Raw genomic sequence first — 27542 nt, forward strand, 5'->3', positions numbered from 1 at the left:
GCGAGCATATCAATATATGGAAAGAGAGCACCTAGTGTTCAATATACCATACAGTATCACGCTATGGTGTTTTTTTGTTTTTTGTTTATTTTGATGTTTTACGAGGAACTGGCGCACATAGGAAGATAAAGAATGGATCATACCAAATAGAATTGTTGATATTTTGTACTAGCTTCGGATTTCTCTGAAATAAACATTCTGCAGAGATCGCTTGCCAGCACTAAAGCTGTTGCCACCTGTAAAAATCTAAATCAGGGTGAGAAAAGATTTTACAATGGACTAACACTGACTACATTTATAAATTAATATTGTAAAAAAAAAAAAACATTTCATGCATTACACTATTTTCACTACAGTTCCTCTTCCTTCAACGTCTGGGCTGATGACACTCAATCACAAAATGCAAATGAACTAATAAATCTCATGGTTGGACTAGGCTTCACACAAGTTGTAAAATCTGCTACCCACAGAGGAGGGCATACACTAGACTTACTGTTCCACCTCGGAATGGACATTAGTAACATAACAGTAACCCCAGTGGTGTGGTCAGACCATCACATAATACAGTTTACTATTGAACATCACCCTATCAAGCAGCTCCCTAAAGAAACAATCAAAATCCGTCCCCTGAATAAATTAACACCGGAGAGGATAACTGCCAACCTGGATTTTACAAATCTGCTCCACAGTCAAATGGACCCAAACACTGTAGTAACCCAGTACAACAACACGATATATGAAACACTTGACAGTATTGCCCCATGGCGCACCAAATCAGCAACCAAAAAGCAGAAAGCTAATTGGTTTGACAAAACCATCATGGATCTAAAAAAAAAAGGGCGCAGACTTGAAAGACAGTGGCGTAAATCAGGGTCTGAGGAGCACAAATCTAGCCTAATTCAACACCTCAGACAATACCAACAAGCAATAACCAAGAAAAAATCAGACTTTATTTCGCACAAAATATCTACAGCCAACAACAGAGCTGGTCAACTCTTCCACACAGTGGAATCACTCTGCAATCCTTCCTGCCTAAAAGCCCCAACCACATTCTCCAGGGAAAGGTGTGAAGAATTCTCTGCCTTCTTCACAAACAAGGTGTCTACCATCCATGCCAGCATTACACCAACATCAATTGACCACTGGACTTTGCATCTGCCTACTACCGTACCACCATGGCAAGTCTTTGACACTCTGAGTGAAGAAGATTTTGGAATTCTCATTCAAAGTCTCCGCCCCCCTACCTGCGACCTGAATCCTGGCCCAACTGGATCCTTAATGCAGTGCTCAGAGCTGATCAGGCCAGCACTTCACAAAATCACTCAGTGCTCCTTGCAAAGTGGACTTTTCCCAGAAGAACTAAAGAAAGCAATCATAAAACCCATCTTGAAGAAACCATCACTAGATTCTGATTCTGTAACCAACTACAGACCTGTTGCGAACTTACCATTCCTATCAAAAGTTATCGAGAAAGTAGTCGCCAACCAGCTGGAAGCCAGGCTTACAGATAACAACATCTTTGATACTTTTCAGTCAGGATTCAGGAAAAGGCACAGCACTGAAACAGCATTAGTCCGAGTAATGAATGATCTACTTACTGCAAGGGACAAGGGTGATTGCTCAATTTTGATTCTTCTTGACTTGTCTGCAGCATTTGATACTGTGGATCATGAAATACTAATCCAGCGACTGAAGAATTACTGTGGCCTAAGGGGTACTGTTCTTAGCTGGTTTCAGACCTTCCTATCTGGCAGGACATAGCAAGTATGTCTGGGCACACACTACTCTAATCCAGTGCCACTTCCCTATGGATTTCCACAGGGTTCTGTACTATCACCATTACTCTTTGCAGTCTACATGCTCGCACTGGGCAAAATTATTATTATTATTATTAAGTATTTATATAAAATAATCCAGAACTATGGCCTAGGATACCATTGTTATGCAGATGACACACAACTGTATCTGTCCTTCAAGCCTGGCACCCAAGACCCATCAGCATCCATAAATGCGTGTCTAGTGGATTTACAAATTTGGATGAACACCAGCTGGCTGAGGCTGAACTCTGACAAAACAGAGGTGTTGGTGGTAGTGTTGGGCGAACAGTGTTCGCCACTGTTCGGGTTCTGCAGAACATCACCCTGTTCGGGTGATGTTCGAGTTCGGCCGAACACCTGATGGTGTTCGGCCAAACCGTTCGGCAACATGGCCGAACTAAGAGCGCATGGCCGAACATTCCCCGAACGTTCGGCTAGCGCTGTGATTGGCCGAACGGGTCACGTGGTTCGGACCCGAACGCGCTCTGATTGGCCGAACTGTCACGTGGTTCGGGTAAATAAATACCCGAACCACGTCATATTTCCGCCATTTGTCTGTGGGTTTAGCTTTCGGTAGGCAGGCAGGGTAGTTCGCGCTCCAGCCACGCTAGCCAGGGTCCCCCCAGTCATTGTGTCGCTGCTGGGAATAGTAGTACACCGCTCTCTCAGCATTCTGTTTACTGCCACTCTATGTACCTCGCTCAGCCACACTATATAGCATTCTGTTTACTGTTCTGTGTCTGCTGGGAATAGTAGTACACCGCTCGCTCAGCCACACTATATAGCATTCTGTTTACTGCCACTCTGTGTACCTCGCTCAGCCACACTATATAGCATTCTGTTTACTGTTCTGTGTCTGCTGGGAATAGTAGTACACCGCTCGCTCAGCCACACTATATAGCATTCTGTTTACTGCCACTCTGTGTACCTCGCTCAGCCACACTATATAGCATTCTGTTTACTGTTCTGTGTCTGCTGGGAATAGTAGTACACCGCTCGCTCAGCCACACTATACAGGAAAATTGAATACTCACCTTCGGTAATTTTCCTTTCCTGGATCAGATAATGGCGGCATACCTCTGGGTTTGGCTCCACCCCCCGAACCCGATTGGACAGGCCACATATTAAATTAAAGAAATCCGCCCCCTCCAGCCATTCTGGTAAAGATTAGTCCTTGAATGGACAAGAGGGAGGGATTCGTATGCCGCCATTATCTGATCCAGGAAAGGAAAAATTACCGAAGGTGAGTATTCAATTTTCCTGTTTCCTGGACAGAGAATGGCGGCATACCTCTGGGACATAAAAATCACCAACGAGGGAGGGAAAATGCAAAATATATTTATTAATTCAAAAGGCAGACAAAACAGCTTTGCCAAAATTTACAGTAGTTAAGGCAGCAGGATTGACATGGTAATGTGACAGAAAGGTGTGAGCAGAAGACCAACTGGCAGCTTTACATATGCAATCAACTGACACTTTCGTAAAGGAAGCCCAAGAAGCCGCCATCCCCCTAGTTGAATGTGCATGAACTTCCTGTGGGGCTGGCAACCCTTTCTGCTTGTAACTTTCCTGAATAATTTTCACTAGCCAGCTAGCTATCATTCTAGAGGTAACTGGAAGACCTTTCCTCTGACCCTGAATATTAATGAACAAACGGTCTGAAGATCTGAACTCAGCTGTGGCATTAAGATAGGCCCTAATACTTCTTCCTACATCCAAAGGATGAAGACCATTGTCAGAGTTAAACGTTGGAAGAACAAGTTCCTGATTGATATGAAACACTGATGATACTTTTGGTATGTGATCCAAAACAGGTCTAATCACAACTCTGTCGGGAAAGAACTCCAGGAGATTATTAGAGCAACCCAAAGACTGAAGGTCTGAGACTCTTTTGGCGGAAGAGATGGCCACTAGGAAAACAGTTTTCAAACAGATGTTAGATAATGAAGCTGACTCCACCGGCTCAAAAGGATGTGATGACAATGCATCTAAAACTATGCATAGATCCCACTGGGGAAAAAATGGCTTCCTAGGAGGCCTTATCTTCTGTACTGCTTGAATAAATTGGATGACTAATGGGTGCTGAGCCCACTTATCACCAGTCAATGCTGACAAGGCCGAGACCTGTACTTTAACCACTTCTCGACCGCCCACTACACAGGGGAGGCGGGGAAGTGGAGCCCTTCAGGACGGCCTCACCCACAGAGGCGGCGGTCCATTTAAGGGCATGGGCGGAGCGATCGCGTCATCCGTGACGCGATCCTCCGCCGGCGCCTGTCACCGCTCGCTCGCCGCAACATCCCGCCGGCTATACGGAAGCGCCGGCGGGATGTTAACCCCGCGATCGCCGCATACAAAGTGTATAATACACTTTGTAATGTTTACAAAGTGTATTATACACAGGCTGCCTCCTGCCCTGGTGGTCCCAGTGTCCGAGGGACCACCAGGGCAGGCTGCAGCCACCCTAGTCTGCACCCAAGCACACTGATTTCTCCCCCCCCTGCCCCAGATCGCCCACAGCACCCATCAGACCCCCCCTGCCCACCCCCCAGACCCCTGTTTGCACCCAATCACCCCCCTAATCACCCATCAATCACTCCCTGTCACTATCTGTCAACGCTATTTTTTTTTATCCCCCCCCCTGCTCCCTGCCCCCTCCTGATCACCCCCACCCCTCAGATTCTCCCCAGACCCCCCCCCCCCAGACCCCCCCCCCCAGACCCCCCCCCCCCCCTGTTTACTGTATGCATCTATCCCCCTGATCACCTGTCAATCACCTGTCAATCACCCGTCAATCACCCATCAATCACCCGTCAATCACCCCCTGTCACTGCCACCCATCAATCAGCCCCTAACCTGCCCCTTGCGGGCAATCTGATCACCCCCCCACACCAATAGATCGCCCACAGATCCGACATCAGATCACCTCCCAAATCCATTGTTTACATCTATTCTCTCCTCTAAACACCCACTAATTACCCATCAATCACCCATCAATCACCCCCTATCACCACCTGTCACTTTTACCTATCAGATCAGACCCTAATCTGCCCCTTGCGGGCACCCAATCACCCGCCCACACGCTCAGATTGCCCTCTGACCCCCCCCTTATCAATTCACCAGTGCATTAATTACATCTGTTCTTCCCTGTAATAACCCACTGATCACCTGTCAATCACCTGCCAATCACCTATCACCCATCAATCACCCCCTGTCACCCCCTGTCACTGCCACCCATCAATCAGCCCCTAACCTGCCCCTTGCGGGCAATCTGATCACCCACCCACACCATTAGATCGCCCGCAAACCCGCCGTCAGATTACCTCCCAAATGTATCGTTTACATCTGTTATCTTCTCTAAACACCCACTAATTACCCATCAATCACCCATCAATCACCCCCTATCACCACCTGTCACTGTTACCTATCAGATCAGACCCTAATCTGCCCCTTGCGGGCACCCAATCACCCGCCCACACGCTCAGATTGCCCTCAGACCCCCCCCCCCCCTTATCAATTCGCCAGTGCATTAATTACATCTGTCCTTCCCTGTAATAACCCACTGATCACCTGTCAATCACCTGCCAATCACCTATCACCCATCAATCACCCCCTGTCACCCCCTGTCACTGCCACCCATCAATCAGCCCCTAACCTGCCCCTTGCGGGCAATCTGATCACCCACCCACACCATTAGATCGCCCGCAAACCCGCCGTCAGATTACCTCCCAAATGTATCGTTTACATCTGTTATCTTCTCTAAACACCCACTAATTACCCATCAATCACCCATCAATCACCCCCTATCACCACCTGTCACTGTTACCTATCAGATCAGACCCTAATCTGCCCCTTGCGGGCACCCAATCGCCCGCCTACACGCTCAGATTGCCCTCAGACCCCCCCTTATCAATTCGCCAGTGCAATATTTACATCTGTTCTCCCCTGTAATAACACACTGATTACCTGTCAATCACCTATCAATCACCCATCAATCACCCCCTGTCACTACCACCCATCAATCACCCCCTGTCACTGCCACCCATCAATCACCCGCTGTCACTGCCACCCATCAATCAGCCCCTAACCTGCCCCTTGCGGGCAAACTGATCACCCACCCACACCAATAGATCGCCCGCAGATCCGACATCAGATCACCACCCAAGCGCAGTGTTTCCATCTATTCTCTACCCTAAACACCCACTAATTACCCATCAATCACCCCCTGTCACTGCTACCTATCAGATTAGACCCCTATCTGCCCCTAGGGCACTCAATCACCCGCCCACACCCTCAGAATGCCCTCAGACCCCAGCCCTGATCACCTCGCCAGTGCATTGCTTGCATCTATTCCCCCCTCTAATCACACCTTGAGACACCCATCAATCACCTCCTGTCACCCCCTAGCACACCTACCCATCAGATCAGGCCCCAATTTGCCCCGTGTGGGCTCCTGATCACTCGGCCAAACCCTCAGACCCCCTTCCGATCACCTCCCCAGTGCATGGATTGCATCTATTTTCCCCTCTAACCACCCCCTGAGACACCCATCAATCACCTCCTGTCACCCCCCTAGCACTCCTATCCATCAGATCAGGCCCAATACAACCTGTCATCTAAAAGGCCACCCTGCTTATGACCGGTTCCACAAAATTCGCCCCCTCATAGACCACCTGTCATCAAAATTTGCAGATGCTTATACCCCTGAACAGTCATTTTGAGACATTTGGTTTCCAGACTACTCACGGTTTTGGGCCTGTAAAATGCCAGGGCGGTATAGGAACCCCACAAGTGACCCCATTTTAGAAAAAAAAGACACCCCAAGGTATTATGTTAGGTGTATGACGAGTTCATAGAAGATTTTATTTTTTGTCAAAAGTTAGCGGAAATTAATTTTTTTGGGTTTTTTTTCACAAAGTGTCATTTTTCACTAACTTGTGACAAAAAATAAAATCTTCTATGAACTCGCCATACACCTAACGGAATACCTTGGGGTGTCTTCTTTCTAAAATGGGGTCACTTGTGGGGTTCCTATACTGCCCTGGCATTTTAGGGGCCCTAAACCGCGAGGAGTAGTCTAGAAAACAAATGCTTCAAAATGACCTGTGAATAGGACGTTGGGCCCCTTAGCGCACCTAGGCTGCAAAAAAGTGTCACACATGTGGTACCGCCGTACTCAGGAAAAGTAGTATAATGTGTTTTGGGGTGTATTTTTACACATACCCATGCTGGGTGGGAGAAATTTCTATGTAAATGGACAATTGTGTGTAAAAAAATCAAACAATTGTCATTTACAGAGATATTTCTCCCACTTAGCATGGGTATGTGTAAAAATACACCCCAAAACGCATTATACTACTTCTCCTGAGTACAGCGGTACCACATGTGTGGCACTTTTTTACACCCTAAGTACGCTAAGGGGCCCAAAGTCCAATGAGTACCTTTAGGATTTCACAGGTCATTTTGCGACATTTGGTTTCAAGACTACTCCTCACGGTTTAGGGCCCCTAAAATGCCAGGGCAGTATAGGAACCCCACAAATGACCCCATTCTAGAAAGAAGACACCCAAAGGTATTCCGTACGGAGTATGGTGAGTTCATAGAAGATTTTATTTTTTGTCACAAGTTAGCGGAAAATGACACTTTGTGAAAAAAAACTATTAAAATCAATTTCCGCTAACTTGTGACAAAAAAATAAAAACTTCTATGAACTCACCATACTCCTAACGGAATACCTTGGGGTGTCTTCTTTCTAAAATGGGGTCATTAGTGGGGTTCCTATACTGCCCTGGCATTTTAGGGGCCCTAAACCGTGAGGAGTAGTCTTGAAACAAAAATGACCTGTGAAATCCTAAAGGTACTCATTGGACTTTGGGCCCCTTAGTGCAGTTAGGGTGCAAAAAAGTGCCACACATGTGGTATCGCCGTACTCGGGAGAAGTAGTACAATGTGTTTTGGGGTGTATTTTTACACATACCCATGCTGGGTGGGAGAAATACCTCTGTAAATGACAATCTTTTGATTTTTTTACACACAATTGTCCATTTACAGAGGTATTTCTCCCACCCAGCATGGGTATGTGTAAAAATACACCCCAAAACACATTGTACTACTTCTCCCGAGTATGGCGATACCACATGTGTGGCACTTTTTTGCACCCTAACTGCGCTAAAGGGCCCAAAGTCCAATGAGTACCTTTAGGATTTCACAGGTCATTTTGAGAAATTTCGTTTCAAGACTACTCCTCACGGTTTAGGGCCCCTAAAATGCCAGGGCAGTATAGGAACCCCACAAATGACCCCATTTTAGAAAGAAGACACCCCAAGGTATTCCGTTAGGAGTATGGTGAGTTTATAGAAGATTTTATTTTTTGTCAAAAGTTAGCGGAAATTGATTTTAATTGTGTTTTTTCACAAAGTGTCATTTTCCGCTAACTTGTGACAAAAAATAAAATCTTCTATGAACTCGCCATACTCCTAACGGAATACCTTGGGGTGTCTTCTTTCTAAAATGGGGTCATTTGTGGGGTTCCTATACTGCCCTGGCATTTTAGGGGCCCTAAACCGTGAGGAGTAGTCTTGAAACGAAATTTCTCAAAATGACCTGTGAAATCCTAAAGGTACTCATTGGACTTTGGGCCCTTTAGCGCAGTTAGGGTGCAAAAAAGGGCCACACATGTGGTATCGCCGTACTCAGGAGAAGTAGTATAATGTGTTTTGTGGTGTATTTTTACACATACCCATGCTGAGTGGGAGAAATATCTCTGTAAATGGACAATTGTGTGTAAAAAAAATTAACAAATTGTCATTTACAGAGATATTTCTCCCACCCAGCATGGGTATGTGTAAAAATACACCCCAAAACACATTATACTACTTCTCCTGAGTACGGCAATACCACATGTGTGGCACTTTTTTGCAGCCTAACTGCGCTAAGGGGTCCAAAGTCCAATGAGCACCTTTAGGCTTTACAGGGGTGCTTACAATTTAGCACCCCCCAAAATGTCAGGACAGTAAACACACCCCACAAATGATCCCATTTTGGAAAGTAGACCCTTCAAGGTATTCAGAGAGGGGCATGGTGAGTCCGTGGCAGATTTCATTTTTTTTTTGTCGCAAGTTAGAAGAAATGGAAACTTTTTTTTTTTTTTTTTTTCTCACAAAGTGTCATTTTCCGCTTACTTGTGACAAAAAATAATATCTTCTATGAACTCACTATGCCTCTCAGTGAATACTTTGGGATGTCTTCTTTCCAAAATGGGGTCATTTGGGGGGTATTTATACTATCCTGGAATTCTAGCCCCTCATGAAACATGACAGGGGGTCAGAAAAGTCAGAGATGCTTGAAAATGGGAAAATTCACTTTTTGCACCATAGTTTGTAAACGCTATAACTTTTACCCAAACCAATAAATATACACTGAATGGGTTTTTTTTTTATCAAAAACATGTTTGTCCACATTTTTCGCGCTGCATGTATACAAAAATTTTACTTTATTTGAAAACTGTCAGCACAGAAAGTTAAAAAAATCATTTTTTTGCCAAAATTCATGTCTTTTTTGCTGAATATAATAAAAAGTAAAAATCGCAGGAGCAATCAAATAGCACCAAAAGAAAGCTTTATTAGTGACAAGAAAAGGAGCCAAAATTCATTTAGGTGGTAGGTTGTATGAGCGAGCAATAAACCGTGAAAGCTGCAGTGGTCTGAATGGAAAAAAAGTGGCCGGTCCTTAAGGGGTAGAAAGCCCTAGGTCCTCAAGTGGTTAATTGCTGATAGGCTCAACTCTTTCTCTACGCCTGTTTGAAGAAAGTCCAGGATATCTTGAATTGTTAGAGCATGGAAATTACGATGTCCTTCTGAAGAGAAAACAGCAAATTTTTCCCAAATCCGATGATATGTACAATTTGTAGAAATTTTTCTTGCCTTTAACAGGGTGGAGGCCACTGCTGCTGAACAACCTAATGACAAATACTTCTCCCTTTCAATTTCCATGCCGTCAAATTTAGGGTGTTGACCTCTGGATACAACAGATTCTGCTGGGTTAGAAGGTTGTGGATCATTGGAAGCCTGATCGGTTCTTCTTGACTCAATTCCAGTGCCATGGTAAACCAAGGCCTCCTTGGCCAGTAAGGCAGAATAACAATGATCGTGCACGATTCCGTGGTCAGTCTTTGCAAGAACCTCGTTATCAATGGGAATGGAGGAAAGGCGTACCCCAGACTGAAATCCCAGACTTGAGAAAGACAGTCCACCCCCGCTGAGCTCAGATGATGATACCTTGAAAAAAAGCGGTGAGTCTTCGTATTCCATGGGGACGCACAAAGGTCTATTTGAGGTATACCCCACTGATGTATTATGTTCTGATAGACTTCGTTGTTTAGGACCCATTCGTGAGGATTGCAGAAGCTCCTGCTGAGGTGATCGGCTACTACATTCTGAATTCCTGGCAGATAAGATGCAGATAGATGGGATAGAAATCTCTGTGCCCAGATCATTAAATGACTTGTTTCTTGAAGGAGAGCATAATTCCTTGTCCCCCCTTGACGTTTGATATAGGAGACCGCTGTCGTATTGTCTATTTGCAATAGAACCGACTTGTTCACGATCAAGTGCTGGAAGGCTTTCAATGCCATGAAGCCCGCTCTCAACTCTAGTATATTTGATTGGATATGAGTTTGAGGCAATCTCCATTTCTGCTGGACCCATTGACCCTCGCAATGGGCTCCCCATCCCATCTGACTGGCATCCGACGTCACTACAATCGGGATAGCTGGTTGGATTTGATGACAGTTGTTCAGATTTTGAGGCCGTAACCACCAAAGGAGAGATTCTTTTACTGATTGTGGAAGGACTATCTGCTGAAACAGATCTACTTTGTTCCAAGATTGCAACAGGAAGTTCTGAAAGTTCCTCAGATTCCAGTGTGCCCACTTCACCATCGGTATGGTTGAGGAGAGAGACCCCACAAGGCTTAGACATTCCGTGGCAGTAAGAACATGCTGAGAGCGAATCCACCTTACTTTCTGACATAATATCTCCATCTTTTCCTTGGGCAAGCAAATCTTGTTTTCTGTCGTTATGAAGCGTGCTCCCAGGAAGACCATGTCCTGAGAGGGGTTCAACTGACTTTTCTGAAAGTTTATTAGCCATCCCAGGTCTAACAACTCTTTCAGCAACATTTCCTGATGGATGAGCAGTGTAGACCGGTCTTGGTTTACTAGCAAGATGTCGTCCAAGTAATGGAAGACTCTGAGCCCTTTTACCCGTAGTGATGCAATCACTGGCAAGAGAACCTTTGAGAAAGTCCGGGGGGCTGTTGAAAGACCAAATGGGAGACACTGAAACTGATAATGTTGATTGTTTACTGAAAACCTTAGATATTTCTGAAACTTCTTCCTTATCGGAACATGAAGGTATGCATCTGATAAATCTATCGTTGACAACCAGTCGTTTTTTTAGGATCATCTTTATAATTGTTTGCAAAGATTCCATCTTGAAGTGCTGAACTTTGATGAATTGATTTAGAAACTTGAGATCTAGAATGGGCCTCCAGCCACCTGAGTTTTTTGGTACCAAGAATAAAGGTGAATAAATTCCGTGAAACCTCTTGTTTACTGGAACTGAGACTATTGCCTTGACTTGAATCAATGACTCTATATATTCCAGAAGAACCTGACGTTTCTGATGGGAGAAAGGGACTTTTGTCTGTACAAATCTTCTCATAGGAGGTCTTCTCTTGAATCTCCATGAGTGCCCGTGTTTTAACGTTCTCAGCACCCAAGGGTCCTGAATCTTTCCCACCCAGCGTTCCCGAAAGAGCTGGAGTCTTGCCCCCACTGGAACAGACTGGGTGGACGTACCTTCAAAAGGGCTTCTGAGGTTGTTGGGAACCAAGAGTGGTCTTCGACTTGTTTGACTTCAGAAAGGTAGACTGGGTACCCCTCCAGTTTCTTGAAAAAGCTCTTCCTGGCTTGTAAGACTTTGACTGCTGGGAACGATTAAAATATGGCTTTCTATAATTCTGTCGATTTTGCCGTGGTTTCCTATCTTGGGGTAATAGGCCAGATTTTCCGCCCGTAACTTTGGCGATTGCACTGTCCATCTTTTCTCCAAAGAGGTGCGTGCCATCAAAGGGTATCTTGCACCAATTGTTGCGGGATGATTGATCTGCTGACCATGGTTTTAACCATAATGCTCTTCTAGCCGTAACGGTATTAAGCATTGTCCGGGCTGAAGATCTTATTACATCTATAGCGGCTTCTCCGATGAAATCACTCGAGAGTTTTAATTCGTCTAAGGCTCTGATGATGTCCTGTTTGTCAGCGTCCGAGTTTAGGGCCAACTCGATATTTTCTACCCAGACTTTAGTGGCTTTAGCTAGGGAGGTTAAAGCAACAGCAGGTTTACAAGAAGCTCCAGCAGAAAGAAATGCCTTCTTTATATCTGAATCAATTTTTCTATCAAGAGGATCCTTGAAAGAAATTACATCATCCATAGGTAATGTTACATGTTTTGCTAGACGCATAATAGATGAATCTACAATAGGGGTAGAATCCATTAGCTTCGCATCTTGTTCCGACAGTGGATATAATTTCGAAAATCGATTAACCAGAGATGGTTTCTGCTCCACTTTGTTCCACTCCTTTAAGAAAATCTCTTTAATTACTTTCATTAGAGGGAATGCCACCGGTTGTCTGTCTAAGTGTGGATAATATTTATCCGGTTCCTGACTTGCTTCCTTATCGTCTTCCCAGCCAATAGCAGATTTTATAGCCATCACAAATGCTGGTACTAGGGCAAAGTCAAAACCTACAGGAGGTACAGAACCTTGTGCAGAAGATTCCTCCCCCTGCATGTGAGATGTTGAAGGAACTGCCTGTGAGGTCTGGGCAGACATTTTATCAAAAGTCTCTTGTACTGCCTGCTGAATAAATGACATAACCTGCATATTATCAGTTTCTTTGTCTCTTCCTAATTCACTGAAACATGTTTCACACAACATTTTATCAGGCATAGCAGGCTGAGCACAAGACCAACATAGCGATTTTTCAGGTTGACGAAATCTTCTACTATCCCCCCCCCTCCAAAGAGGGAGATCTACGTCTATGATGATAGACTGGGGAATGTCTGAAGGAAGCATAGTCATGTCTCCTTGGAGATCTTGACCTCGATCTATGTCTGCGCATAGGAGAGCGACTTCGATAATAATATCCTCTTGAGTAATGTTTGCTAGGTGATCGCCTGTGGCGGTCTCTGCATATTTAACCAGGCAGAAAAAGTTATAAAAGTATACCTCCGTGAGGATCCAGCAGATGTACGCTATCCCTCTATCCAGGCAAGGAAGCAGCAGGAGTAAACCGTGCAGGGAACGAAGAAGAGTACTCCCTGGAACGAGCGGTACCGCCAGCATCCACGCTGACACCCGCTCTGGCGTTCTGGAAGACGGCCACCAAAAGTTTAAACAGGCGGCCAATCAGCAGACATCTCGCACAGTCCCGCGAGATCAGAGTCTTCCGCGTTCCAGGAAGCTAAGATCCGGCAGGCAGACACTACCGCCCAGTGAGGTGACGGAGGCTGGGAGGGAGGGAAGGAAGGGCATAGGCTGGATGATGTGTGGGCACATCTATAAACCCCTATTAGGGGTCGCAATGGCCATAATCAAGTGGGAGAGGCTGAACCCACTGTAGCACGCCTTCCAAAATAACAGGCGAGAAAAAAGATCAGAAGAAAAAAAAAAAAAGTGGACCTGTCCATTCGAGGACAGAGAAAAAAAGAATGGCTGGAGGGGGCGGATTTCTTTAATTTAATATGTGGCCTGTCCAATCGGGTTCGGGGGGTGGAGCCAAACCCAGAGGTATGCCGCCATTCTCTGTCCAGGAAATAGCATTCTGTTTACTGCCACTCTGTGTACCTCGCTCAGCCACACTATATAGCATTCTGTTTACTGCCACTCTGTGTCTGCTGGGAATAGTAGTACACCGCTCACCCGCCACTGTATAGCATTGTGCTCTGTGTCGCTGCTGGGAATAGTGGTACACCGCTCACCCGCCACTGTATAGCATTGTGCTCTGTGTCGCTGCTGGGAATAGTGGTACACCGCTCACCCGCCACTGTATAGCATTGTGCTCTGTGTCGCTGCTGGGAATAGTGGTACACCGCTCACCCGCCACTGTATAGCATTGTGCTCTGTGTCGCTGCTGGGAATAGTGGTACACCGCTCACCCGCCACTGTATAGCATTGTGCTCTGTGTCGCTGCTGGGAATAGTGGTACACCGCTCAGCCACACTATATAGCATTCTGTTAACTGTTCTGTGTCTGCTGGGAATAGTAGTACACCGCTCGCTCAGCCACACTATATAGCATTCTGTTTACTGCCACTCTGTGTACCTCGCTCAGCCACACTATATAGCATTCTGTTTACTGCCACTCTGTGTCTTCTGGGAATAGTAGTACACCGCTCACCCGCCACTGTATAGCATTGTGCTCTGTGTCGCTGCTGGGAATAGTGGTACACCGCTCACCCGCCACTGTATAGCATTGTGCTCTGTGTCGCTGCTGGGAATAGTGGTACACCACTCACCCGCCACTGTATAGCATTGTGCTCTGTGTCGCTGCTGGGAATAGTGGTACACCGCTCACCCGCCACTGTATAGCATTGTGCTGTGTGTCGCTGCTGGGAATAGTGGTACACCGCTCAGCCACACTATATAGCATTCTGTTTACTGTTCTGTGTCTGCTGGGAATAGTAGTACACCGCTCGCTCAGCCACACTATATAGCATTCTGTTTACTGCCACTCTGTGTACCTCGCTCAGCCACACTATATAGCATTCTGTTTACTGTTCTGTGTCTGCTGGGAATAGTAGTACACCGCTCGCTCAGCCACACTATATAGCATTCTGTTTACTGCCACTCTGTGTACCTCGCTCAGCCACACTATATAGCATTCTGTTTACTGTTCTGTGTCTGCTGGGAATAGTAGTACACCGCTCGCTCAGCCACACTATATAGCATTCTGTTTACTGCCACTCTGTGTACCTCGCTCAGCCACACTATATAGCATTCTGTATACTGCCACTCTGTGTCTGCTGGGAATAGTAGTACACCGCTCACCCGCCACTGTATAGCATTGTGCTCTGTGTCACTGCTGGGAATAGTGGTACACCGCTCACCCGCCACTGTATAGCATTGTGCTCTGTGTCGCTGCTGGGAATAGTGGTACACCGCTCACCCGCCACTGTATAGCATTGTGCTCTGTGTCGCTGCTGGGAATAGTGGTACTGTATAGCATTTCTGTACTGCCACTGTACTGCTGCCAGTCAGCGTGTACTGTAAGGATAAGTGAAATGAGGAAGAAATCCGGTGAAAGAGGGAGGGGCAAGGGAAGAGGTGTTTCCCCTGACGGTTCACGTACAGGCCACAGGGGAGCACCCAAGAAAACCCACTCAATACCGCCCATGTTGTCCAGGACAACAACCCTCACAAATCCAAAAGAACAGGACCAGATAATTACTTGGATGACCTCTCAAGCGTCCAGCAGTGGGTTAAGCAGCACCAGCACATCACGCAGGAGGTTCGAGTCCTCAGCCAGTTACAAGGAGCCAGTGGGCACAAAGCTGGCACAACCGGCAGCGACACCACGCACACAACTGCCAGATAACCAGTCCGATGAATTACCTCAGGACACAATGGGGTATTCGCAGGAGCTATTCCCAGCCCAACAAACTTCCACCTTTCAAAGGTCAATGGAGGAACAGCCAGAAATGTTGTGCCTGGATTCACAACCAGGGCCGTGCAGAGGGTCCTTAAGTGGGGGGTGCTCAAATTTAAAAAAGGGGCCTGGAAATGCCTTCTCCCCGCATGTCCCCCCCTCCTCGTTTCTGGCTAGGGGGGTATTGATTGTCATGCTGCTGAATGCAGATGATCGGTGCCATGTGGGTTCTGGGTGTAAGTGCTGAGTGTCATGTGGGTTCTGGCTATGGTTGACTATCGAGTGTCATGCGGGTGTTGAATGCAAATACTTAGTGCCATGTAAGATCTGGGTGCATGTACTCGATGTCATGTGGGCACTGGGTACAGGTACTGAATGTGACATGGGTGTGAATACTTGGCGCCATGCCTTTACTGGGTGCTGGCTATGGGTGGGCTTTGGGCATCACATGGGTTTTGAATGCAGGGACTTTGGGTGCGGGTACGGGTTAAGTCGGTGCTTTGTGTAGATAGTGGGGGCCATGTGGAAGCTGTGTGCAGGTGTGAGTACTGGGTGCAATTTTAGGCCTGGGTGCAGATACTTGGTGTCATGTGAGTGTGAGTACTGGGTGCCAGCTATGAGGGGAAGGGGTGGCTGATGGGAAAAGTAGAGGTCAGTGTGGGTACTGCAGGAAGGGGCAGGGCCGTGCAGAGGATCCTCAAGGGTGTGGTGCTCAAATTTGAAATCGATAAATCGTGCTAAATTGTGTATGTAATACCCCCTCTCCAGAAAGCATAAGGCAGTCTTAACAACACGCACACACGCACGCAGGCATGCACGCACACACACCTTTATAGCAGTATCAGGCAGACTTTGTGTCTCCTTCCAACCAACTCTTTTAGTGCTACCACGCTCACATCAGCAGTGATAGGTGCCCACTGTTAGTGGGTTAGAGTGGGCACAGTGGAGCCCACAGTGAAGGCACAGACTCATCTTTCATTACTGGGACCTCTGTCCCTCTTGGTCAGCACCCAAGCCTCTTTTCAGGCAAAGAAGTGGTTACCAATATGCAGTGGTTGCTAAGCATCAGTAGATGCAAAACTGCAGTAAGTGCCAAGGTGCAGCGGATGCCCAGATGCAATAGATGGTGAGACGCAAAGGTTCACTTTGTGCTAAGTTGCATTGGGTGCCGAGATGCCAAAGTAAAGTCTGTGTCAAGCTGCTTTGGGTACCAAGGTCCAGTTTGTATTGGGTGTTTATTTGCAGTAGGTGCTATGCAGTATTGGGTGCTGAATGAGTAGCAGATGGTGATTAACAATAGTGGGTGCTAATTGGTACAGGGAGCCATGTGAGTGTTGGACATGATTGAGTAGGGAGTGCTATGTGTGGTCTGGTTGTGTGCCATGGGAGAGTACTGAGTCTCATATGGGTTCGGACCAAGGATGGGTACTGGGTGCTATTTGGGTGCTGGCCATGGACTGGTACTAAGTGCATATAATGGCTTTGGAACTTGGTGACGTGTGAGTACTGTGCCATGTGGGTGTTGATTATGACGGTATGTGGGTCTTAGGTGCAAATAGTGAGTGCCAAGTGGGTACTAGGAGTGAGTACATGGTGACATATGGGTGATGGGTGCTGGCTAGTGGGGTATTTGTTGTCATGTGGGTGCTAAAGGCAGATGCTGGGTGCCATGTGGGTTCTGGGTGCTGGCAAAGGGTGTCATGTGGATTCTGGCTGTATGGGTGTGTATCAACCATCATGTAGGTGTTGATTGCAGGTACTCAGTCCCTTGTGAGTTCTGGGTGCAAGTACTGGATGTCATATGTGAGTGCTTGGTGTGGGTGCTGGGCACCAAGTGGAGGCTTAGTGCAACTGGAACTACTGCAGATGAAACATGTGGGTGTTGGGTGCAGGTACTGGGTATCACATAGGTGCAAATACTTGGTGCCATGCCTGCAATGGGTGCTAGCTATGGGTGGGCATTGTGTGTCATGTGAGTTCTGAGTGCAGGTACTTTGGGTGCTAGTATTAATTATGTGAGTGAAGATAGTGGGTGCCATGTGAAGGCGGTGTGCAGGTGTGAGTAGTGAGCGCCATGTTGGGGCTGGGTGCAAGTACTGAGCCATGTAAGTGTGATTACTGGGTGCAAACTATAGAGTGAAGGGGTGCAGATATTGGGTGTTGTGTGGCTATTTGATGCAAGTACTAAGTGCCATATTGAGGCCGGATGTGAGTATTGGGTGCAGGGTGCTTGCTATAGTGGGGGTTACTGGTTGAGTGTAATGTGGGTGCTGAATATTGGTGGGATTGCTGTGGGTGCAGGGGGTAGGAGATCACTGTGGGTACTGCTATGAATGGCATAGTTGCTGCTAGGGGAGGTATAGGTCAGTGTGGTTGATAGGGGAAGGGTAGGTCACTGTGGGTGCTGGGGGTTGAAGTAACTGTGGGTGCTGTGGAAGGTAGAGGTCAGTATGGGTGCTGGAGGAAAGGGAGGTCACTGTGGGTCCTTTTGGGGAGATCACTGTGGGTCTCCGGAGGTAGAGGTCATTGTGGGTGCAGGGGGTGGGAGGTCACTATGGGTGCTGCTATGAATGGCATAATTGCTGCTAAGGGAGGTAGAGGTCAGTGTGGGTGCTGGAGGAAGGGAAGGTCACTCTGGGTGCTGGGAGAAGTCAGTGTGGTTACTGGAGGAGGGAGTGGATGCTGGATGTTGGGAAAGGCCACTGTGGGCGCTGGCAATGGGAGAGGTCACTGTAGGTGCTGCTTTTGGGATGGGAGGTCCCTGTGGGTGCTGCAGGGGACAAGTGGGTAGCCACTGGGGGAGGGAAAAATCACAGTGGGTGCTGGGGGAGGGAGAGGTCAGTGTGGGTGCTGGGGTATGCAGGATCACTGCTAGAGCTGAGGAGGGAGAGGTCACTGTGGATGCTAGATGGAGGAAGAGGTCACTGTGGGTGCTGGGGGAGGGAGGGGTCACTGTGGGTGCTGGATGGAGGGAAAGGTCACTGTGGGTGCTGGGTAAGAGAGAGGTCACTGTGGGTGCTAGGTGGAGGGAGAGGTCCCTGTGGGTGCTAGGTGAAGGGAGATGTCACTGTGGGTACTGGGTAGGGAGAGGTCAATATGGGTCCTAGGTGGAGGGAGAGGTCACTGTTAGTGCTAGGGGAGGGAGTGGTCACTGGGTACTAGGTAGAGGGAGAGGTCAATATGGGTGCTGGGGGAGGTAAAGGTCAGTATGGGTCCTAGGTGTAGGGAGAGGTCAGTATGCCACACTAGGATTCCTGTCTGGGCTTCTTCACTTGAAAGTGTCCCAGGCGGGGGCGGAGCTTCCCGCGGGTGGGGCTTATCACAGTTGGGGGCGTGGCTTATTTTGCACCACGAGAGGGGCCTTTTTTGAAGATTTTAAAAAGGGGGGTGCCTGGGCACCCAGAGCACCCCCCTGTGCACGTGCCTGTTCACAACCATTAACTGTGGGAAATGCACCGCGCACTGAAATACAAGGCGAGTCCGAGGAGGACTCGGAAACCCAAATCCCAGAGCAAGTTGGGCAGGAGGGGTTGCAATTGCAGGAGGTCGGCCGACAAGATCTGGAAGACGACGTTGGAGTGAGCTGCGCAGAGGTTGTTCTGGGGAGCTCTACTCCACGGCGGCGGCCCCCCACAATGACATATGACGAGTTTCAGGAGATGGAAGAGGAGGGTATGGACAATGTGGACAGAGACCCAGATTTTGTTTGTGAACGAGAACATCGCCGTCGTAGCAGCAGCACAGATGAGTCTGTTGAAGAACCCACTGCTGCACGAGTTCGCCTTGTGCCACAAGGTAGGCGGCGCGCAATTTCAGGCACCACAAGCGTGGAAGTTCAAGTGAGAGGCAAAAGAGGAGCAAACAGAAATCGCCAGCAAGGCAGGTGCTCCAAAGTCTGGGCTTTCTTTGAAGACTGCACTGAGGATGTTACCATGGCGATTTGCAAGGTGTGCAAGACCCGCCTGAGCAGGGGGAAAAGTATTAACAACCTCTCCACCACCAGCATGAGCCGCCACATGCTATCCAAACATCCCACTCTGTGGGCAAATGCGGCAGGACAGGGTACCAGCAACACTGCCTCCCTTGGGTTCACCAGACTCACCACCAGACCCGCCTCAGCAGCAGCAGTAGCCCAGCCATTGCGTGGTTCACAACATTCACAAACATCAGACGACGCTGACACTGTCACTTTCCGGAGTAGTGCTCTTGAGGTCTCCCAGTGTTCATAAAACACAACAACCAACAGCCCTTCCGTGTGCAGCGCTACGGTTCAGTTGTCTGTGTCGGAGATGTTTGAGCGCAAGAGGAAATTGCCAGCAAATGACCCCCGGGCCATGGCAGTAACAGCCAGCATAGCCAAGCTTCTGGCCTGCGAAATGCTGCCATATCGAGTGGTGGAGACAAACAGCTTCAAGGGCATGATGTCAGTGGCCATCCCACGTTACGTGGTTCCCAGCCGCTACCACTTTGCGCGCTCTGCAGTGCCTGAGTTGCATGAGCACGTGGTCAGCAAAATAACCCGAAGCTTGAAGAATGCCGTTGCCTGCAAGGTTCACCTCACCACTGACACCTGGACGAGTGCGTTCGGCCAGGGTCGATACATCTCCCTTACCGCGCACTGGGTGAACCTTGTGGAGCCTGGCAGCGATTCCTCACCTGCTACGGCGCGGGTGTTGCCCACGCCGCAAACAGCTGCACCGCCGTCCCTCCCACTGGATAACAACAGCAGCACCTACCTCTCTGACTCCTTCTTCTCCAATGCATCTCAAAGCTGTACCTCATCCGGAAACGCTAACCCAGCAGCAGTAGGATCGTGGAAGCAGTGCAGCACAGCTGTTGGCATGCGTCAGCAAGCGTTGCTGAAGCTGATCTGCCTTGGGGATAAGCAGCACACAGGGGAGGAAATTTGGAAAGGAATAAAGGAACAGACGGATTTGTGGCTGGCACCGCTGGACCTGAAACCGGGCATGGTTGTGTGTGATAATGGGAGTAATCTCATTCGCGCTTTAAGGTTGGCTAAGCTGACACACATCCCTTGCCTGGCGCACGTGATGAACCTAGTAGTTCAGCGGTTCCTGAGGACATACCCAGGCGTGGCCGATCTTCTGTTGAAGGTGCGTCGAGTGGCCAAACATTGTAGAAATTCCAGTACTGCTTCGGGGGCACTCGCCAAGATGCAGGAGCGCTTCAATCTCCCCCACCATCGCTTGCTGTGTGATGTCCCTACGCGCTGGAATTCTACGCTGCACATGCTAGCCCGCTTTTGTGAGCAGAAGAGTGCAGTGGTCCAGTACATGACGGCGCAGTACCGAGGCGCATCCGGACAGCTGCCAAGCTTCTGTGGATCCGATTGGGCCAACATGTTGGACCTCTGCCAAGTCCTCCAAAATTTTGAGCAATCCACGTTGCTTGTGAGCAGTGACAACTCTTCAGTCAGCATTACCATACCACTGCTGTGTTTACTGAAGAGGTCAATGTTGAAAATCAAGGAAACAGCTGTCATGATGCAACTGGGGGAATCTGAAGGAGAAAACGATCAGCGTGATGGTACCAACATCAGGCCATCCGCCTCAGGGAACGCTGGCCCCAGCAGCTATGACGAAGAAGAGGAGGAGGAACAGCTGGAGTTGGAGCAGGAATTTCATGCCACCACTGACGAGGGCCAGAGCGGTGCACGTTGGACTTCCACAATTCAGCGCGAATGGTCAGCAGAAGCAGACCAGGAGGAAGGTGACGACTATGATGCATCACAACAACTATCACAACAAAAAAGCGTGGGTCTGCAGCACACAAGCTCTTTATTGGAGCTAGATTTGGAAATGATACATGCAAGCTTTCGGACAATCCCTGTCCTTCCTCAAGCTCTATCTAACAACTATCACAACGCTCACAAGAGGATGATGAGGATTCTGGTAGGACTCTGGCACACATGGCTCAATTCATGCTAGACTGCATTGAACGTGACCCACGCATTGTGCGCATTCTGGACAACACCAATTACTGGGTTTATACCCTTCTGGATCCACGGTACAAACACAATGTTCCAAAACTGCTTGAAGAAAGAGTCAGACAGGTCAAAATGGAAGAATACCAGCAGGCCCTTGTGGAGACTTTAGAGAGGAGATTGACATCCTCCCCCTCCTCTAGCCAGTTGTACGCCGACAGACTGACTTCCGCAAACCCAGGGCGACCAGGAGGGCAGCAAACAACGCAAGCCGCAGCTAGTGCCCAAAAGGGAATGGTATCGGCAGTGTCCTTGGAGTGGGAAAATATTCTGACACCCATGCAGCAGCAGCCCACTGAACAGCAAGCGTGCAGATCCACCTCCAACACCGATCGCCTGGAGAAGATGGTCAAGGACTACATGTCAGATGACGTAGCTGTGTCGAACAATCCATCTGCACCCTTCAACTATTGGGTATCGAAGCTAGACACCTGGCACGAACTGGTAATGTACGCAATAGAGGTGCTGGCTTGCCCGGCAGCCAGCGTTATGTCGGAACGCTGTTTCAGTGCTGCCGGAGGCATCGTCACAGATCGGCGTATCCGCCTCTCCACAGAAAATGCAGACCGTCTGACTCAAATTAAAATGAATCAATCCTGGATTGGAAATGACTACGCAACACTCCAGGACCTCAACCAAGTAACATGACCAATGAACATCTGGGATGGTGTAGCGTTTCCGGTCCCTGTTTATTGAACCTCTCATCTGTATTACATTTATGACTGCATGGCGGCAAAAAGCATTGCTGCTATATCCGCACGCTTTTTGTCCTCATGCAAGGCCTGGGTTGTTGTGTCTCAAAAAGCATGGCCTTCTCCTCCTGCGCCTGCTCCTGTTCCATCACGTGTGCTGCTGCTGCTGCTGCTGCTGGTTAGCGTTGCCGGTCCCTGTTTATGGAACCTCTTATCTTTATTACATTTATGACTGCATGGCGGTACAAAGCATGCTATCCGCACGCTTCTTGTCCTCATGCAAGGCCTGGGTTGTTGTGTCTCACAAAGCGTGGCCTTCTCCTCCTGCGCCTCCTCCTGTTCCATCACGTCTGCTGCTGCTGGGTTAGCGTTGCCGCGTGATCCCTGTTTATTGAACCACTTATCTTTATTACATTTATGACTGCATGGCAGTACAAAGCATGCTATCCGCACGCTTCTTGTCCTCATGCAAGGCCTGGGTTGTTGTGTCTCACAAAGCGTGGCCTTCTCCTCCTGCGCCTCCTCCTGTTCCATCACGTCTGCTGCTGCTGGGTTAGCGTTGCCGCGTGGTCCCTGTTTATTGAACCACTTATCTTTATTACATTTATCATACCTCCCAACTTTTTGAGATGAGAAACCGGGACACTTAAGCCACGCCCCCGACCACGCCCCCGACCACGCCCCCGACCACGCCCTAGTCAAAAATGTATATATATATATATATATATATATATATATATATATATATATATATATATGAATGGTGGGGAGAAGGGTGAGGGTGCCCAGGTAAAAAGAAGGATCGAGGCGCCAGCCGCGGCTGTGGTGTGCGGGATGCGGGCCAAGCTTGTCCCCCCTCCCTCCGAATGTGCCCCCCAGTGTCCCCCTGTATGGCGAGATACGAGCACAGCAGAGCGGCAGTCTTACCATTCCTCTTCGCATATGAGCATCTCGTCTTCTCCGCTTCCTGTGACGTCACAGGAAGTAGTTGGAAGACGAGATGCCAGTACGCGAGGAAGATGGTAAGACTGCCGCTCTGCTGCGCTCGTATCTCGCCATACAGGGGGACACTGGGGGGCACATTCGGAGGGAGGGGAGACAAGCTTGGCCCGCATACCGCACACCACAGCCGTGGCTGGCGCCTCGATCCTTCTTTTTTCCTCCGCTGGAGAGGAGCTGCTGCCTGCCGGGACACAAGGGGGGCTATCCCGGGACAGCGGGACCCCTCCCCCAACCTGTGACGGTCCCGGCGAAAACGGGACGGTTGGGGCCCCTGCATTTATGACTGCATGGCGGTACAAAGCATGCTATCCGCACACTTCTTGTCCTCATGCAAGGCCTGGGTTGTTGTGTCTCACAAAGCGTGGCCTTCTCCTCCTGCGCCTCCTCCTGTTCCATCACGTCTGCTGCAGCTGGGTTAGCGTTGCCGCGTGGTCCCTGTTTATTGAACCACTTATCTTTATTACATTTATGACTGCATGGCGGTACAAAGCATGCTATCTGCACGCTTCTTGTCCTCATGCAAGGCCTGGGTTGTTGTGTCTCAAAGCGTGGCCTTCTCCTCCTGCACCTCCTCCTGTTCCATCACGTGTGCTGCTGCTGGTGCTGGGTTAGCGTTACCGGTCCCTTTTCGTGGAACCTCTTCTCTGTATTACATTTATGACTGCATGGCGAAAAAAAGCATGTTACCTGTGCAAAGAAACATGACATTTTCCACATTTAAAAGACAGTTTTTCCTTTGAAACTTTACAATCAATTTTCTCAAAAACTATAAGCTCTTTTTCAAATATTTTTTTTTCCTCTTGTACCCACTCCCAAGGTGCACATACCCTGCTAATTTGGGGTATGTAGCATGTAAGGAAGCTTTACAAAGCACGAAAGTTCGGGTCCCCATTGACTTCCATTATGTTTGGAGTTTGGCGCGAACACCTGAACATCGCGGCGATGTTCGGCAAACGTTCGCGAACCCGAACATCTAGGTGTTCGCCCAACACTAGTTGGTGGTAGGTGGTCCACACATGATGGATAAAGTTCTAAACGCTCACCACCTCAAACTAGCAATTGGGGGAGATACTGTACAGTATAAAGACTCTGTGCGAAACCTTGGGGTGATCCTGGATGGGAATCTAAAACTCAAACAGCAGATATCATCTGTCGTCAAGTCTTCCTTCTTCCATCTAAGAAATATAGCGAAAATCAAACACCTTATCCCAGCTGAAGACCTACCTGCCCTGGTTCATGCATTTGTACCCTCCTCCCTAGACTACTGCAACGCCCTGTTTATCGGATCCACAGAAAAGGTTCTGCGCCCCTTACAGCTAGTACAGAATGCTGCAGCCAGACTCCTAGCCAATGCCCCCCGCAGCTCACACATCACCCCAGTACTGCAAACTCTTCACTGGTTGCCAGTAAAATGGAGAATCAATTTTAAGATCTGCCTGCTGACATTCAAGGCTCTACACCACATGGGACCCAAATACATAGCGGATCTATTGGAACTTTATGTCCCTCCACGCACCCTCCTCTCTGCCAACAAGATGAAGCTGATTATTCCCAGGATACACTTAACATTTGGTGCTCGGGCCTTTTCCTATGCAGCCCCTACTCTATGGAACTCGCTTCCACAGTCAGTACGAGAGGCTCCCTCTCTGGACAGCTTTAAAAAAGGCTAAAAACTCACCTCTTTTCCCTAGCCTTTGAGACTGCATAATGCAGGGTCACAGCGCTTTGAGTCCTCAGGGAGAAAAGCGCTATATAAATATTATTGTTATTATTATTGTTTAATGTATTCATATTAATTGTATGGAAACAGAAGGGTAAAGCACACACAGACACATCCAACATCAGCATATCTTGGTGAAACAATAGCCATTGGCCAATCATCTCCAAAATGTTCCCTTGTTCTTTACTCCAAGATATTTTGGCTTTGGGTGTCTGCAGGTACTATAGACATGGGATCCTCCCATAGTGGAAAATGGCTGAATTGTGTTTATCTCCAGTCTAAGTGTAAGTTATGATGCTTGCATGCAGTACAGTGAGGTATTGCTTTGTGCAGGTGAATTATGATATTTATACAGCGCCAGCATCTTTAATAATGCTGATTCTAGCTGTAATACACAATGTGGGTCACATGCATTATCCTCAGCTCCCTGACTGTCCTATAAGTGATCCATCCTTTATGATTGCATTGGTAATAGTAATTTATTCAAGGTTTAAATGCATTATTAATGGTGTATGACCTCAGTGATAGTTGTGAATTAACTGGTAGCCTTTTCATTATATATATATATATATATATATTTTACTAATGTAATACTTCATCTCCTAACAGGTGTAAGAGTGTGTTGCTGCCCAACACAGTGCATGTTGTTAAACATGTCCCATATAGCAAATGATTTTGTGCTGTGTTTAGGGCTGTGTGTGCCATATGTCCAGCTGTCACTACCCCCTCCCCTCCGCTTTCCGTGCCCAGTTTGAAGACCTTGGGGCTATTTATAATTTGGGACACACCTCCTCACTAACACCAAGCAACAGAAACGTTTGTAGAACTTAGGACTGGTATATACTCACGCACTGACACTCTAAACAAACTACAAGTGTATACAAACCACTAAAGTGGCATGCAGAAATAGAAATTACTACATGCAAACTTACCCTCCTTAGATGAAAAGCAGTATCAAATTACTAGAGCAATACACTGCATTATACACATAAATGTAAATTGTGTACCTGCATAGACACACCCACTCAACTTGCGAAAGAAAACCAAAACTTGTGTACACAGGAGTATTTCTGCTGTTACCTGTTATACTTATTCAGCTGACTGCATGGAGTCTGAAGAGGAACTGCTGAAAATTGGGCGACGGTTGGAGAAGAGAATCAGTGAAGACAGCATGGTGAGTGAAGGGCATGCTGCTCTGTTAGAGAAGTAGGCTGAGCTCACCAGTAATTATGTAACTATGATGGAGTTCTTTATGTGTATTATGTGCCATGTTGGCAGGCAGGTTGTGATATTAGCTGGACAAGTCTGCAGGGAACAATGCAACTATGGGTCACATTTAAAAAAAAAAATGTATTATGGAAATGTGATTATGTTTAATGTAGCAAATAACGACTCTTGGTGTTTCATCCTTTCACTGTAATGAAACATAGAAAATTCAAACCCGGTCAGAAGTTGTGGATAACAGTCCGATTTATTTTCTGGATTTTATCAATTCAGAGCATATTGTCATTGCAGTGGTGAAGGGAAGAGGAAGCAGAGGTTAGAGACAGTAAAGTGTAATTTTGGGCAGCAACATAAAGGACCGTGAGGTTCTATTCTAGGTTGTGATTGGCTTAGTGGAGCTCTGTGGGAGGAGCATGAGTCATGTGTATGGAAGTGGGAGCATTCTGAGGTGCATATCAACAGAAGGCCTTGGTAGCAGGTTGCTAAACTTGACCTGATTGTGATGTGAAGCATTGAAGTGTCCTCCAGCAACAACACTCTTCTGTTGGAGTCTAACATTGGAGTCCATTTTGAAAGTAGGAAACTTCCAGAAGGTGGCCAAGAAAAGGTGTGATTAATGAATAGAGAGGCACAGTCACCTGGTTCCTGAGACCTTAGGGCCTGTGGATTGAGTGACACAGAAAATATTTAATTTTTGGCCTGCTTGCCTGACCTTGGAGCCTGTTCCTTAAAACTAAACCTCATTAAAAGTGGATGGCTTCTGTGACCCTGGAGTGGGTTTTCCACAAGTGTGAAAGACTGTGAACTGTTACCTAGCAGATCACCACAGACTATGACCTTCAGTTTGCGGCTTCCCTATTTACATGCATGCTAATAAATGTCACCTGCAAATGTTGCTTGTGCATAGTTTCTCTACAGTGGCGTAACAATAGGAGTTGCAGAAGTCTTGGCCCTTGAACTAGAGTGTCCCCGTAGGTCCCTCCCTCAACTGCAGTATTAGCTCTTTATTGGTCCTGTGTTTGTAATGATCACTTGTGTTGATGATTTGAATTTTATTAATCATTAACAAGCTGTACCCAATCCCCTTCTTGCACTTCTGACAATGCGGTTGTCCTTGGCCGGTTTTGGTGCGCCATATCAATTGGTATGTATAGAGTGCTTGGGGGGCCCAATGTAAAACTCACATGGGGGCCCATAGCTCCTTAGCTACACCGCTGTTTCTCTGTATGACTGTATGAGTCAGAAATGTCTGTGTTCCCCTGAAAGTTGTGTCAGCTTGTTCTTATATCTTCACCCTTTTCTTACTTGAACATCTTAAAACCTTACTCCAGGGTGTTACATAAAATAATCTCTTTAGGTACAGTGGAATGCAA

General features: G+C 47.7%; 1 protein-coding gene and 1 long non-coding RNA gene across 2 annotated transcripts in view; one reads left to right on the forward strand and one right to left on the reverse strand.

The window, feature by feature from the left end:
- Positions 1 to 26120, reverse strand: part of LOC137546610 (uncharacterized) — a 59788-nt gene extending 33668 nt beyond the window's left edge. The window contains exon 1 of the long non-coding RNA XR_011026301.1: positions 26026 to 26120. This is a non-coding gene — a long non-coding RNA (uncharacterized lncRNA). The remainder of the gene's footprint in view (positions 1 to 26025) is intronic.
- Positions 25761 to 27542, forward strand: part of LOC137546609 (transcription elongation factor A protein 3-like) — a 101228-nt gene continuing 99446 nt past the window's right edge. Inside the window, exon 1 of the mRNA XM_068269270.1 lies at positions 25761 to 26119. Coding sequence (XP_068125371.1) covers positions 26051 to 26119 — 69 coding nt within the window. The 5' untranslated portion in view covers positions 25761 to 26050. The remainder of the gene's footprint in view (positions 26120 to 27542) is intronic.

Source organism: Hyperolius riggenbachi, chromosome 2 (genome assembly GCF_040937935.1).
Source record: "Hyperolius riggenbachi isolate aHypRig1 chromosome 2, aHypRig1.pri, whole genome shotgun sequence".
Taxonomy (NCBI): domain Eukaryota; kingdom Metazoa; phylum Chordata; class Amphibia; order Anura; family Hyperoliidae; genus Hyperolius; species Hyperolius riggenbachi.